At 42.1% G+C, this 13,394-nt stretch overlaps 1 protein-coding gene across 1 annotated transcript; it reads right to left on the reverse strand.

The window, feature by feature from the left end:
* Positions 1–10,266: 10,266 nt before the first annotated feature.
* On the reverse strand, positions 10,267–11,205 carry LOC121481073 (olfactory receptor 2A12-like). Its single transcript, XM_041738040.1, has one exon. The coding sequence runs from the start codon at positions 11,203–11,205 to the stop codon at positions 10,267–10,269; it is 939 nt and encodes a 312-aa protein (XP_041593974.1).
* Positions 11,206–13,394: the final 2,189 nt, after the last annotated feature.

The raw sequence follows: 13,394 nt of genomic DNA on the forward strand, positions 1-13,394 counted from the left end.
TTCTCCTCTTGGTAAAATCTCTTTCTTTTCTTTCTTTTTCCTTTCTTTCTTTCTTTCTTTCTTTCTTTCTTTCTTTCTTTCTTTCTTTCTTTCTTTCCTTCTTTCTTTCTTTCTTTCCTTCTTTCTTTTCTTTCTTTCTTTCTTTCTTTCTTTCTTTCTTTCTTTCTTTCTTTCTTTCTTTCTTTCTTTCTTTCTTTCTTTCTTCTTTCTTCCAGTTCAATTTGCCAACATATAGCATAACACCCAGTGCTCATCCCGCCAACTGCCCCCCACAATTCCCATCACCCAGTGATCCCAACCGCCCACTACCTCCCTTTTCACTAACTTGGTAAAATCTTTTTTTTTTTAATGAATTAATTTTTTATTGGTGTTCAATTTACCAACATACAGAATAACACCCAGTGCTCATCCTGTCAAGTGTCCCCCTCAGTGCCCGTCACCCACTCACCCCACTCCCTGCCTTCCTCCCCTTCCACCACCCCTAGTTCATTTCCCAGAGTTAGGAGCCTTTATGTTCTGTCTCCCTTTCTGATATTTCCCACACATTTCTTCTCCCTTCCCTTATATTCCCTTTCATTATGATTTATATTACCCAAATGAATGAGAACATATAATGTTTGTCCTTCTCCGATTGACTTACTTCACTCAGCATAATACCCTCCAGTTCCATCCACGTTGAAGCAAATGGTGGGTATTTGTGGTTTCTAATGGCTGAGTAATATTCCATTGTATACATAGACCACATCTTCTTTATCCATTCATCCTTCGATGGACACCGAGGCTCCTTCCACAGTTTGGCTATTGTGAACATTGCTGCTAGAAACATCGGGGTGCAGGTGTCCTGGCATTTCATTGCATCTGAATCTTTGGGGTAAATCCCCAACAGTGCAATTGCTGGGTCGTAGGGCAGGTCTATTTTTAACTCTTTGAGGAACCTCCACACAGTTTTCCAGAGTGGCTGCACCAGTTCACATTCCCACCAACAGTGTAAGAGGGTTCCCTTTTCTCCGCATCCTCTCCAACATTTGTGGTTTCCTGCCTGGTTAATTTTCCCCATTCTCACTGGTGTGAGGTGGTATCTCATTGTGGTTTTGATTTGTATTTCCCTGCTGGCAAGTGTTGCAGAGCATTTTCTCATGTGCATGTTGGCCATGTCTATGTCTTCCTCTGTGAGATTTCTGTTCATGTCTTTTGCCCATTTCATGATTGGATTATTTGTTTCTTTGGTGTTGATTTTAATAAGTTCTTTATAGATCTTGGAAACTAGCCCTTTATCTGATATGTCATTTGCAAATATCTTCTCCCATTCTGTAGGTTGTCTTTTAGTTCTGTTGACTGTATCCTTTGCTGTGCAAAAGCTTCTTATCTTGATGAAGTCCCAATAGTTCATTTTTGCTTTTGTTTCTTTTGCCTTTGTGGATGTATCTTGCAAGAAGTTACTGTGGCCGAGTTCAAAGAGGGTGTTGCCTGTGTTCTCTTCTATGATTTTGATGGACTCTTGTCTCACATTTAGATCTCTCATCCATTTTGAGTTTATCTTTGTGTATGGTGCAAGAGAGTGGTCCAGTTTCATTCTTCTGCATGTGGATGTCCAATTTTCCCAGCACCATTTATTGAAGAGACTGTCTTTCTTCCAATGGATAGTCTTTCCTCCTTTATCGAATATTAGATGACCATACATTTCAGGGTCCACTTCTGGGTTCTCTATTCTGTTCCATTGATCTATGTGTCTGTTTTTGTGCAAGTACCACACTGTCTTGATGACCACACCTTTGTAGAACAACCTGAAATCTGGCATTGTGTAGCCACCAGGTATGGTTTTCTTTTTTAAAATTCCCCTGGCTATTCAGGGTCTTTTCTGGTTCCACACAAATCTTAAAATAATTTGTTCTAACTCTCTGAAGAAAGTCCATGGTATTTTGATAGGGATTGCATTAAACGTGTAAATTGCCCTGGGTAACATTGACATTTTCACAATATTAATTCTGCCAATCCATGAGCATGGAATATTTTTCCATTTCTTTGTGTCTTCCTCAATTTCTTTCAGAATGTGTTCTATAGTTTTGAGGGTCTAGATCCTTTACCTCTTTGGTTAGGTTTATGCCTAGGTATCTTATGCTTTTGGGTGCAATTGGAAATGGGATTGACTCCTTCATTTCTCTTTCTTCAGTCTCATTGTTAGTGTATAAAAATGCCATTGATTTCTGGGCATTGATTTTGCATCCCGCCACACTACCAAATTGCTGTATGAGTTCTAGCAATCTTGGGGTGGAGGCTTTTGGGTTTTCTATGTAGAGTATCATGTCATTGGCTAAGAGGGAGAGTTTGACTTCTTCTTTGCCAATTTGAATGCCTTTAATGTCTTTTTGTTGCCTGATTGCTGAGGCGAGGACTTCCATTCCTATGTTGAATAGCAGTGGTGAGAGTGGACATCCTTGTCTTGTTCCTGATCTTAGGGGAAAGGCTCCCAGTGCTTCCATATTGAGAATGATATTTGCTGTGGGCTTTTCATAGATGGCTTTTAAGATGTCGAGGAAAGTTCCCTCTATCCCTACGCTCTGAAGAGTTTTGATCAGGAATGGATGCTGTATTTTGTCAAATGCTTTCTCTGCATCTAATGAGAGGATCATATGGTTCTTGGTTTTTCTCTTGCTGATATGATGAATCACATTGATTGTTTTACGAGTGTTGAACCAGCCTTGTGTCCCGGGGATAAATCCTACGTGGTCATGGTGAATAATTTTCTTAATGTACTATTGGATCTGATTGGCTAGTATCTTGTTGAGAATTTTTGCATCCATGTTCATCAGGGATATTAGTCTGTAATTCTCCTTTTTGGTGGGGTCTTTGTCTGGTTTTGGAATTAAGGTGATGCAGGCCTCATAGAACGAATCTGGAAGTACTCCATCTCTTTCTATCTTTCCAAACAGCTTTAGTAGAATAGGTATGATTTCTTCTTTAAACGTTTGATAGAATTCTCCTGGGAAGCCATCTGGCCCTGGACTCTTGTGTCTTCGGAGGTTTTTGATGACTGCTTCAGTTTCCTCCCTGGTTATTGGCCTCTTCAGGTTTTCTATGTCTTCCTGTTCCAGTTTTGGTAGTTTGTGGCTTTCAGGAATGCGTCCATTTCTTCTAGATTGCCTAATTTATTGGCATAGAGCTGTTCATAATATGTTTTTAAAATCGTTTGTTTTTCCTTGGTGTGGGTAGTGATCTCTCCTTTCTCATTCATGATTTTATTAATTTGAGTCTTCTCTCTCTTCTTTTTAATAAGGTTGGCTAATGGTCTATCTATTTTATTAATTCTTTCAAAGAACAAACTCCTGGCTCTGTTGATCTGTTCCACAGTTCTTCTGGTCTCGATTTCGTTGAGCTCTGCTCGAATTTTAATTAACTCTCTTCTTCTGCTGGGTGTAGGATCTCTCTGCTGTTTTTTCTCTAGCTCCTTTATGTGTAAGGTGAACTTTTGTATTTGAGTTCTTTCCAGTTTTTGAATGGATGCTTGTATTGCGATGTATTTCCCCCTTAGGACTCCTTTTGCTGCATCCAAGATTTTGAATGGTTGTATCTTCAATCTCATTAGTTTCCATGAGTCTTTATAATTCTTCCTTAATTTCCTGGTTGACCCTTTCATCTTTTAGCAGGATGGTCCTTAACCTCCACGTGTTTGAGGTCCTTCCAAACTTCTTGTGATTTAGTTCTAATTTCAAGGCATTATGGTCTGAGAATATGTAGGGGACGATCCCAATCTTTTGGTATCAGTTTAAACCCGATTTGTGACCCAGTATGTGGTCTCTTCTGGAGAAAGTTCCATGTGCACTTGAGAAGAATGTGTATTCAGTTGAGTTTGGATGTAAAGTTCTGTAGATCTGTGAAATCCCTCTGGTCCAGTGTATCATTTAAAGCTCTCGTTTCTTTGGAGATCTTGTGTTTCAAAGACCTTTCAAGTATAGGAAGAGCTATGTTGAAGTCATGAAGTATAAGTGTATTATTATCTAAGTATTTCTTCATTTTGGCTATTAATGGATTTAAATATTTGGGAGCTCCCACATTCAGGGCATATATATTGAGGATCATTAAGTCCTCTTGTTGGATAGATCCTTTAAGTATGAGATAGTATCCCTCTTCATCTCTCACTACAGTCTTCGGGGTAAATTTTAGTTTATCTGATATGAGGATGGCTACCCCTGCTTTCTTTTGAGGACCATTTGAATGGTAAATGGTTCTCCAACCTTTTGTTTTCAGGCTGTAGGTGTCCTTCTGTCTAATATGAGTCTCTTGTAGACAGCAAATAGATGGGTCCTGCTTTTTTATCCAGTCTGAAACTCTCCACCTTTTGATGGGGTCATTAACTCCATTCATGTTCAGAGTTACTATTGAAAGATACGAGTTTAGTGTCATCATGATATCTATTCAGTCCTTGTTTTTGTGGATTGTTCCACTGAACTTCTTCTTAAAGGGGAATTTTAAGAGTCCCCCTTAAAATTCTTGTAGAGTTGGTTTGGAGGTCATATATTCTTTCAGTTCCTGCCTGTCTTGGAAGCTCTTTATCTCTCCTTCCATTCTGAATGAGAGCCTTGCTGGATAAAGTATTCTTGGTTGCATGTTCTTCTCATTTAGGACCCTGAATATATCCTGCCAGCCCTTTATGGCCTGCCAGGTCTCTGTGGAGAGGTCTGCTGCTACCCTAATACTCCTCCCGATAAAAGTCAGGGATTTCTTGTCACTTGCTGCTTTAAGGATCTTCTCTTTATCTTAGAATTTGCTAGGTTAACTATTAGATGTCAAGGTGTTGAACGGTTTTTATTGATTTTAGGGCGGGATCTCTCTGTTTCCTGGATCTGAATGCCTGTTTCCCTTCCCAGATTAGGAAAGTTTTCAGCTATTATTTGTTCAAATACATATTCTGGCCCTCTGTCCCTTTCAGCACCCTCGGGAACCCCAATTAAACATAGGTTTTTCTTCCTCAGGCTGTCGTTTATTTCCTTTAATCTAACCTCATGGTCTTTTAATTGTCTGTCTCTTTTTTCCTCAGGTTCCCTGTTTGCTATCAACTTGTCTTCTATGTCACTCACTCATTCTTCCACCTCGTTAACCCTCGTCGTTAGGACTTCTAGCTTGGATTGCATCTCATTCCATTGATTTTTAATTTCTGCCTGATTGGATCTAAATTCTGCAGTCATGAAGTCTCTTGAGTCCTTTATGCTTTTTTATAGAGCCACCAGTAGCTGTATAATAGTGCTTCTGAATTGGCTTTCTGACATTGAATTGTAATCCAGATTTTGTAACTCTGTGAGAGAGAGGACTGTTTCTGATTCTTTCTTATGAGGTGAGGTTTTCCTTCTAGTCATTTTGCTCAGTGCAGACTGGCCAAAACCAAGTTGTATTGGGAACAGGAGAAAAAGAGAGAGAGAGAAGGAAAGAAAGGAGAAAAAGAAAACAGAGAAAGAAGAATAAAAAAGGAAAAAAGAGAAGAAAAAGAGAAAGAAAAAGAAAGGTGAAAAAAAGGGGGTGGGGGAAGCAATCAGAAATCAAAAAGAAAGAAAAACAAAACAAAACAAAAAAAAACAAAAACAAACAAACAAAAAACCACAGGGAGTATCTTCTGATTCTGTATACTTTAAGTACCTTGACTTCCCCTGGATCTTGTCCGTCTAGCTGGTCGTCTGAGGGAGGGGCCTGTTGTGCTGATTTTCAGGTGTTAGTACTTGGGGGAGCTGCCCTGCCCCCTGCCTGGTGCAGGGCTCAGCGGGGGTTGTTCACCCCGTTAGGCCCCAGGAGGAACAAACCCATTGGCGGGGCCAGCTCTGCAGCCCTGGAGTCTGCTCCCGCAGTAACTTTGGGGCTCTCCGTCTGCAGGGCCTGGAGGTTCCCAGGCGGGGCCGCTGATCTTCTCAGCTCGGGGCAGGAGCGTCCTTGCTGTCCTGGGCCCTCCTGGCCTCGGCCTGTCCCGGGGGGCGGCGGGATCCTGGGCTGTGTCCCGGCGCCCTGTGCTCCGGGGCCTGCGCTGTTGGATTCGCGCTCCCGCCCCGCAGCCCCCTCCGCGGAGCCGCCGCCCGAGCCCCTCCGAGCTGCTCCGGGTCCCGCCGAGCGCTGCAGCCCTTAGGGAGCTCGGCGCATCTCCCTGGGGCGCAGGTGCCTGTTAGTGTCCCCGGGAGCCCGAGGGCATCCCCGCCCTCCTGGGTCCTGCTCCAACTCCCTGCGAGCCCCTTTCCGCGGGGAAGGTCGGTGCAGCTCCTGCTCCTCCGGGACGGGGCTCTCCTGTCCTGGGGACACTCGCCCCGGCCTCAGCCCGGCTCCACGCGGGGCCCCTCCCCCTTGGAGGCCTTTTGTTTCTTTTTTTTTTTTTTTTTTTTTTGCCTTTTGTTTCTTTATTTCTGTTTTCCCCATGTTCCTACCTTGATAGAAGCGCGAACTCTTCTCACTGTTGCGTTTCAGCTGGTCTCTCTTTAAACCTAAGGCTGAATTCGTAGATTTTCATGATGATTTGAAGGTTATCTAGGTAATTTGGTGGAGACAGGTGATTTGTGGACCCTACTCTTCAGCCATATTGCCCCTCCTCTACTTCTGGGTTTTACAGCAGACTAGACCCAGCTGAATAGAGAAATTAGTAAACTGGAATTCAGGTCACGGGATGAGCACTGGGTGTTATTCTGTATGTTGGCCAATTGAACACCAATAAAAAATAAATTTATTATAAAATAAAATAGAATAAAATATATTATGTTGGAAAAAGAAAATACAGAAACTGAAGCATGATAAAATAAAATTACAGAAATTATATGTGTAAGAGACATATAGGTCATGATGAAAAGCTACAGAACAATGTTTGTACGTCTCAATTGTGACAAAGCTACACAAAGATATTAAGCATAGTTAACTCTGAGGGTGACCTTTGAGGTATACTTTAATTACTTTATATTTCTTCTGTATTCCCCCCTCAAATTCACTCATGCATATAATAGTACTTCTCAAAGCACATTTTTAGAAAATTCTAGTTTCTTTAGGAAGGAAAAGCTCTGATCCAACAAGTTTGGTGATATTGTATTAAATAGAATTAGCATAGGTGTTTTCTTTTTTTTTTTTAACACTCCATTCATTCATTCATTTATTCGAAAGAGACAGTGTGAACAGGGTGGGGGTAGGAGAGGAAGAGCGACAAGCAGATTTCATGCTGAGCATGGAGCCAGATGCAGGGCTCGATCTCCTGACCCTGAGATCATGACCCCAGCCCAAATAAAGAGTGGGAAGCTTAGCTGAGTCACCCAGGCACCCCAGTGTTTTCCTTGCTATTAATTGTTCATTTATCTATTGGTCTATTGCTATCAGTCTTCTCAGAGTCTTTAACATCCTAAATTGTGCCTTCTGAAGCATGAAGAGGAGATCAGTGTTTCTGAGGCTATATGAGCAGGAAATCTTTTCATCACAGACTGTTTCGCAGGATCAGAGTACCAGGTAACAGTCCTTGGTAAATACACTCATCCAGAGGAGGGGAAAACCTAAAGCTTTTCACCACAACATGCCAGGCCCTATCTGTAACATCTGCTCCCTCCTGTCTGGGCCCGTGTCTCGGCCGCTCCACCCATTCTCCTTAAGTTCTGTGTCTCTCAGCTTTCAACATTTGGTGGTCCCTGCTCTCTCCTCTCTTCTCCACTTATCAAGCTTCTATTCATGCTTCCAGCACCCAGCAGAAATATGGACTCATCTGTGAATCCTCCTCACTCCCTCAGAGCTTTGAACATGTTTCCAGCAGCAGCACAGTTAGTATGTTATTGCATCTGTGTCTTGTACTTGTCTCTCACCACTAGACTGGGGCTTAGATTATCATGCCTGCACCCATGGGACCTAGCATCGGGTGTCAGACAGTAAGCATCAATGAACGTTTGATGCTATCATCATGGCTAATTTACTTTTCTCTGACAGGACAAGTATTTCTCAAGTAATCTTAATTTCTTTCTCCTATAAAGACAATATATGCTGATTGTAGAAATTTTAGAAAGTAGAGAAAATAAGAAATAAAATAAAAATCACTTATTATCTTACCACCTGGAGATATCCCATATTAACATGTTAACATGTATCCATTCAGGCTTTTAAAAACGAATGTATGGGGCAGCCCCAGTGGCCCAGAGGTTTAGCGCCACCTTCAGCCCGGGGTGTGATCCTGGAGCCCAGGGATTGAGTCCCACATCAGGCTCCTTGTATAGAACTTGCTTCTCTCTCTGCCTGTGTCTCTGCCTCTCTCTCTCTGTCTGTCATGAATAAATAAATAAAATCTTTTAAAAAATAAATAAAAAATAAAAAATAAAAATGAATGTATGGGGGCACCTGGTGGCTCAGTGATTGAGCATCTGCCTTTGGCTCAGGTTGTGATCCCAGGGTTCTTGGATGGAGTCTTTCATCAGGCTGCCTGTGCAGAGCCTGCTTATCCCTCTGCCTATGTCTCTCCTCTCTCTGCGTGTGTGTCTCTCAGGAATAAATAAACAAAATCTTAAAAAATAAATGTGTGAATATTTTATAAAACTTAGATTAAGCTTATATACTTAACTTATATCTTGATTGTTTCCACCTAACATATCATCACACTTTTCAATGTAATTAAATATTGCTTCAAAAGATGACACAAACAGTACTGATTGCATAGCATTTCATAAAGTTGATATATTATAGTTACTTCCAATAATTCTCTAATGAACATATTTATACATAAAACTTGGTCTGCATTTCTGATTTTGTTCTTAAGACACAGTCTTAGGACTGAAATTTCTGGACCCAAGCATATAAACATTGTAAAGGTTCATGATGCATATTGTTATGCTTTCTAATTATTGGTTTTTTATTCAATGGATTAATATACATAAAATTTTAACAACTGTGTTAGTACATACATGCTTAATAAAAAGGCTATAATTATTTGTATTATACTCATCATATAACAGATGTATCGAGAGCCTACTATGTGGAGGGCACTGCTCTAGAAAGTTAGAACCAAGGGTAATCTTTTCAGCAATATGTGTGGGTTTCAGTCTCACTGCATTTTTTCCCAGCATTGAGTATCACATTTTTCTAAAATTTTCTGGTTTGATAGGTGAAAAATGATATCCCACTAATTCATTTCATGTTTATTAATAATAAAAGCAAACTTTTCCCCATATGATTGTAACCAAACAACATTTAATCCTCTTTATCTTCTCCCTTTTTGTATCTGCCACAGTTTCCTACATTTTGCTAGTCCTAACTCATCAACTCTCCCACTTACTAGCTTCATCTGCCCTCTCTGGCCTTTCCTGTGAAGTGTGTATTTCTTCACTCATAAAATATCTGTTGAAGGTTGGATTGTGGGTGGCATGGGGCTGGGTTCTTGAGGTCAACTGAACATTTAGGGCCCCACCTCTTGGAAGTTGCCATTCAGTAGGGAACTCAGATTTTGAACCACATGCCTTTTTATGACAGAGAGGTACAGGGTGCTTTGGAAGACTCACTCTGGTGACTCAAGAAAAGGCTTCTTTGAGGAGCTGAAGCTTGAGCCAAGGCCTGACAGATGAACAGGAGTCAATGACATAACCTGGTGGGATGAATATAGGATGGGGTTAAGGGAGAAGGGAGAACAAAGAGCATATATGGAAACCCTGAAATGGAAAAGAGTATGGCACATCCAAGCCAAAGACAGGCCAGTTTACTTGGAAGGAGAAAAGAGGGAACAGAGTGACCAGAGATGGGTCTCAAGGGGAGGTAAGTGTAGCTGGTTGCCTCCATCCCTCCCAATTTGTCTCCAGTCTGTATGTCCAAAGCAAGCACACCACACCCCTAAGTCACTGCAATGATGTTCACTCATTCCTCCTCTTGGGGCCAGGAATCCTCCAATGTCAGTGCCCTTGCCCTTCCCTCCAGCTAAACTAAAACCCTGTGTGTGGTTTCCAGAGGAGAATGAAACTTTCTCAAGATTTAGTCACAAGGCGTACCCCAAAGCACATTCCTTTTGTTTCAATAAAAGACTTTAAGGGCTCAGACACCCCCTCTTTTGTTATCTGCTGAGACTCTAAAACAAAAGGAGGCTGAAAGACTGACTGTCTAGAAGATATTTCATGGTGACCAGCCTGTCAATTAAAAGTGGGCTGTCTCCCAGGGGTTGTGTGGAGTCCACATTTGGACCTGGGTGCTGTGAGTGTCCTGGTGTTGTTGGGTCATGGGAATGAGTGTTTAGGGCATTGACTCTGCATCACAAGTCTTGTTTCTCTGTCCCCTCCCAGCTATCCTTCCAGGGTCTCATTCTGGGGCCCTGCCCCAACCTGCCACCTTGAGGAAAGCCCTCTTCACATCCTTGTTCCGGAGGCTGTAGATGATGGGGTTGAGGAAAGCAGAGACAACATTGTAGAACAGTGCCAATTTCTTGTCCTCTTCCAGGGAGGCCTCAGAGCCAGGCTTCATATACATGACCATGGCTGGCACACAGAACATGGTGACCACAATGATATGAGAGGCACAAGTGGAGAAGGCCTTTAGTCGCCCCTGGGCTGAACGGATCCTCAAGATGGCAATGAAGATGTTGACATAAATGACAAGGATGAGGGAGAGTGGGACCAGGATGACACTAAAGCCGAGAATGAAGTCTACCCAGTCATTGACTGATGTGTCTGCACAAGCTAGCTTTAAGACTGCAGGGACTTCACAAAAGAAGTGGTTGATCTTGTTGGGACCACAGTATGGCAGACACATGGCAAAGACAGTGTAGATAAGAGCAGAGATTATGCCCATGAGTCCACAGAAAATGACCATTACCCCACATAGCCACGGGCTCATGATGACCTTGTATCTGAGGGGGTGGCAGATGGCTACATACCTGTCTATAGACATCATGGCAAAGAGCCATGACTCAGTGATGCCTAGCACCAAGAAAATGTACATTTGGGCCACACAGCTGGCAAAAGAGATGGTTTTCTTCTGGCTGGCTAAATGTGCCAACATTTGGGGCACAGTTGTAGTGGTGTAGCCCAGATCCAATATGGAAAGGATGCCAATAAAGAAGTACATGGGTGTGTGGAGGTGTGAGTCCAGGCAGATGAGGATGGTGATTAAGCTGTTGCCCAGAATAATCAACAGGTAGGTCATCAGGAAGACTGTGAAGAGCAGAGGAGTGGTCCTGGGATTGAAGGAGAAGCCTAGAAGGATGAATTCAGTCACAGAGGACTGGTTAAACTCTTGCATCATGTTCTCCTAAATGAAAAGGAAAGACAGCAATTCAGAGAACTAGCTAAGCTATGCACCAGGGTGAGGGTTACTGATGGGGTTGGAGTAGCAGTGGTCAGTGTCCAGTTATGATGAGACACCACAATCCCCTCAACATGACAGCTTATTTTACCTCCTCTTGGACACTGACAGTACTCTCAGGAAATCTGTGAAGAGGAAAGGGCTTCCACATCTGGTCCAGTCTCTGCCTCTGACCACCCACCAGTAATTACCCATTTCAGCCTCAGATTCCTCGGCTGTGAAATGAAAGCATTGGACTAGCTGATCTCTACTTCCCCTTAGCAACTCCTTCTCCTCAGTAAGGCAGCCAGGCATTTAGAGACAAATATTGCCATACAGCCTGTATGCAATTTGGCAACTTACAGTGAGAGAACTTACTTGGTCCTGTTGATGACATCAATTTATTTTCCACTTTATTTTTACCTTCAGTCAGCCCCAGGCCAGGCCATCTCTCTGACTACTTACTGGCCCCCTCTCAGGCCATGATGCATTAGAAGGAACACTGAGTTCTAAGTCTTGTCTCTATAATTTACTGAATGAAGGACCTTGAACAAGGCCTTTACTCAACCCCCATACCCCTTTGAGACTACTTCCTTGAGTACAACATGAGATTAATTATCTCTTTGCTACAAGTTCGCTGCAAGAATATGTGGGGCCTACTTCTCCTGCCTGTGTCTCTGCCTCTCTCTCTCTCTCTCTCTCTCTCTCTCTCTCTCTCTCAGTCTCTCATGAATAAATAAATAAAATCTTAAAAAAAGAATATGATATCTATGATATATGATATCAGGGAATAATATTTTGGCATGAAAAGCTTCACACAGAAGGCCAACCGTAGGATAGGTGCCTAGTATAGCTGCATTTCTGGATGGCTTTCCAGATACAAGATGAGATTCAGGTCCAAGCTACACAAGCAAACTTCCGTAGAAGTACCCCACCATACTTAAAGCCTGTAATCAATTTTCACTCTCCCAGATGCCCATTCTTTGCTGCTTCTCCCCATAACAGCCAGTATTTCATTCTTTCTTTTAGCTTCTTACCAGCTCTCAGCTTTTCCTCAACTTAACCTCCCTGAAGCGGAGATTCTTTGGGGAGAACAGGGAAAGGACAGTCTCACTGAAGAGATGACATGTGCATCATAAGTACTAAGGGAATGGAAGCGATCTTGATGCTGTCCGTATTTTCCTTCTCCTGGTGCCAATTTATCTGATCCAACCTACTTGTTCTCCAATCTTCTTGCTCTCCTTAGGAGCATCATGAATGAATCTGCACAAGAACTTGTGTCTACACTAAATACATCAGACTGTTTCTTGACTTTGGCCAAAAGACTGCACACACTTTGAACCCCCTACATGCTAGGCATGTTTCCAAAACCTTCAGAGACATTATCCAATAGCTGTCAGGTAACTGGAAAATAACTTTTTTAAAAATTAAATCCCTACCTTTCACCAAAGTATCCTTGTAAGTCACATTCTTTCCCCAGGGGGAAGGAGCATGGGGTTTAGAGACAGTGGGTTCTGCTTGAATCCTAGCTCTGGCTTTGCTTGCTACATGACCTTGGGCTGCTAGCTAATTTCCTAAGACTCAGTTCCCTGACTTTAAAATTAGAAATAAAAATATCTACCTTGCAAGCCACATTCTTCTGGAGAGGAAGTTTTACAAGGACCCAAGGTAGGAATACCCTACCTTGGGGCCAAAAGTGGGAAAATTTCTACTTTTAATTCTACTTTTTTTTCCATTTCTACTTTTAATTTTTCACATACAGCTGATGGAAGGTCTGACTCTTTAATAGTCTTATGTTAAAGACTGGTTTATTTATTTATTTTTTTTTGCTTTTTATTTTTATTTTTTTAATTAATTTTTATTGGTGTTCAATTTACCAAATACAGAAAACCACCCAGTGCTCATCCCGTCAAGTGTCCACCTCGGTGCCCGTCACCCATTCCCCTCCAACACCCGCCCTCCTCCCCTTCCACCACCCCTAGTTCGTTTCCCCGAGTTAGGAGTCTTTATGTTCTGTCTCCCTTCCTGATATTTCCCAACATTTCTTTTCCCTTCCTTTATATTCCCTTTCACTATTATTCATATTCCCCAAATGAATGAGAACATACACTGTTTGTCCTTCTCCGATTGACTTATTTCACTCAGCA

Source organism: Vulpes lagopus, chromosome 23 (assembly GCF_018345385.1).
Source record: "Vulpes lagopus strain Blue_001 chromosome 23, ASM1834538v1, whole genome shotgun sequence".
NCBI classification, from domain to species: Eukaryota; Metazoa; Chordata; class Mammalia; order Carnivora; family Canidae; genus Vulpes; species Vulpes lagopus.

Excerpts from the sequence above, each read along its gene's own strand:
- LOC121481073 (XM_041738040.1), bottom strand. The coding sequence starts at position 11,205 with ATGCAAGAGTTTAACCAGTCCTCTGTGACTGAATTCATCCTTCTAGGC.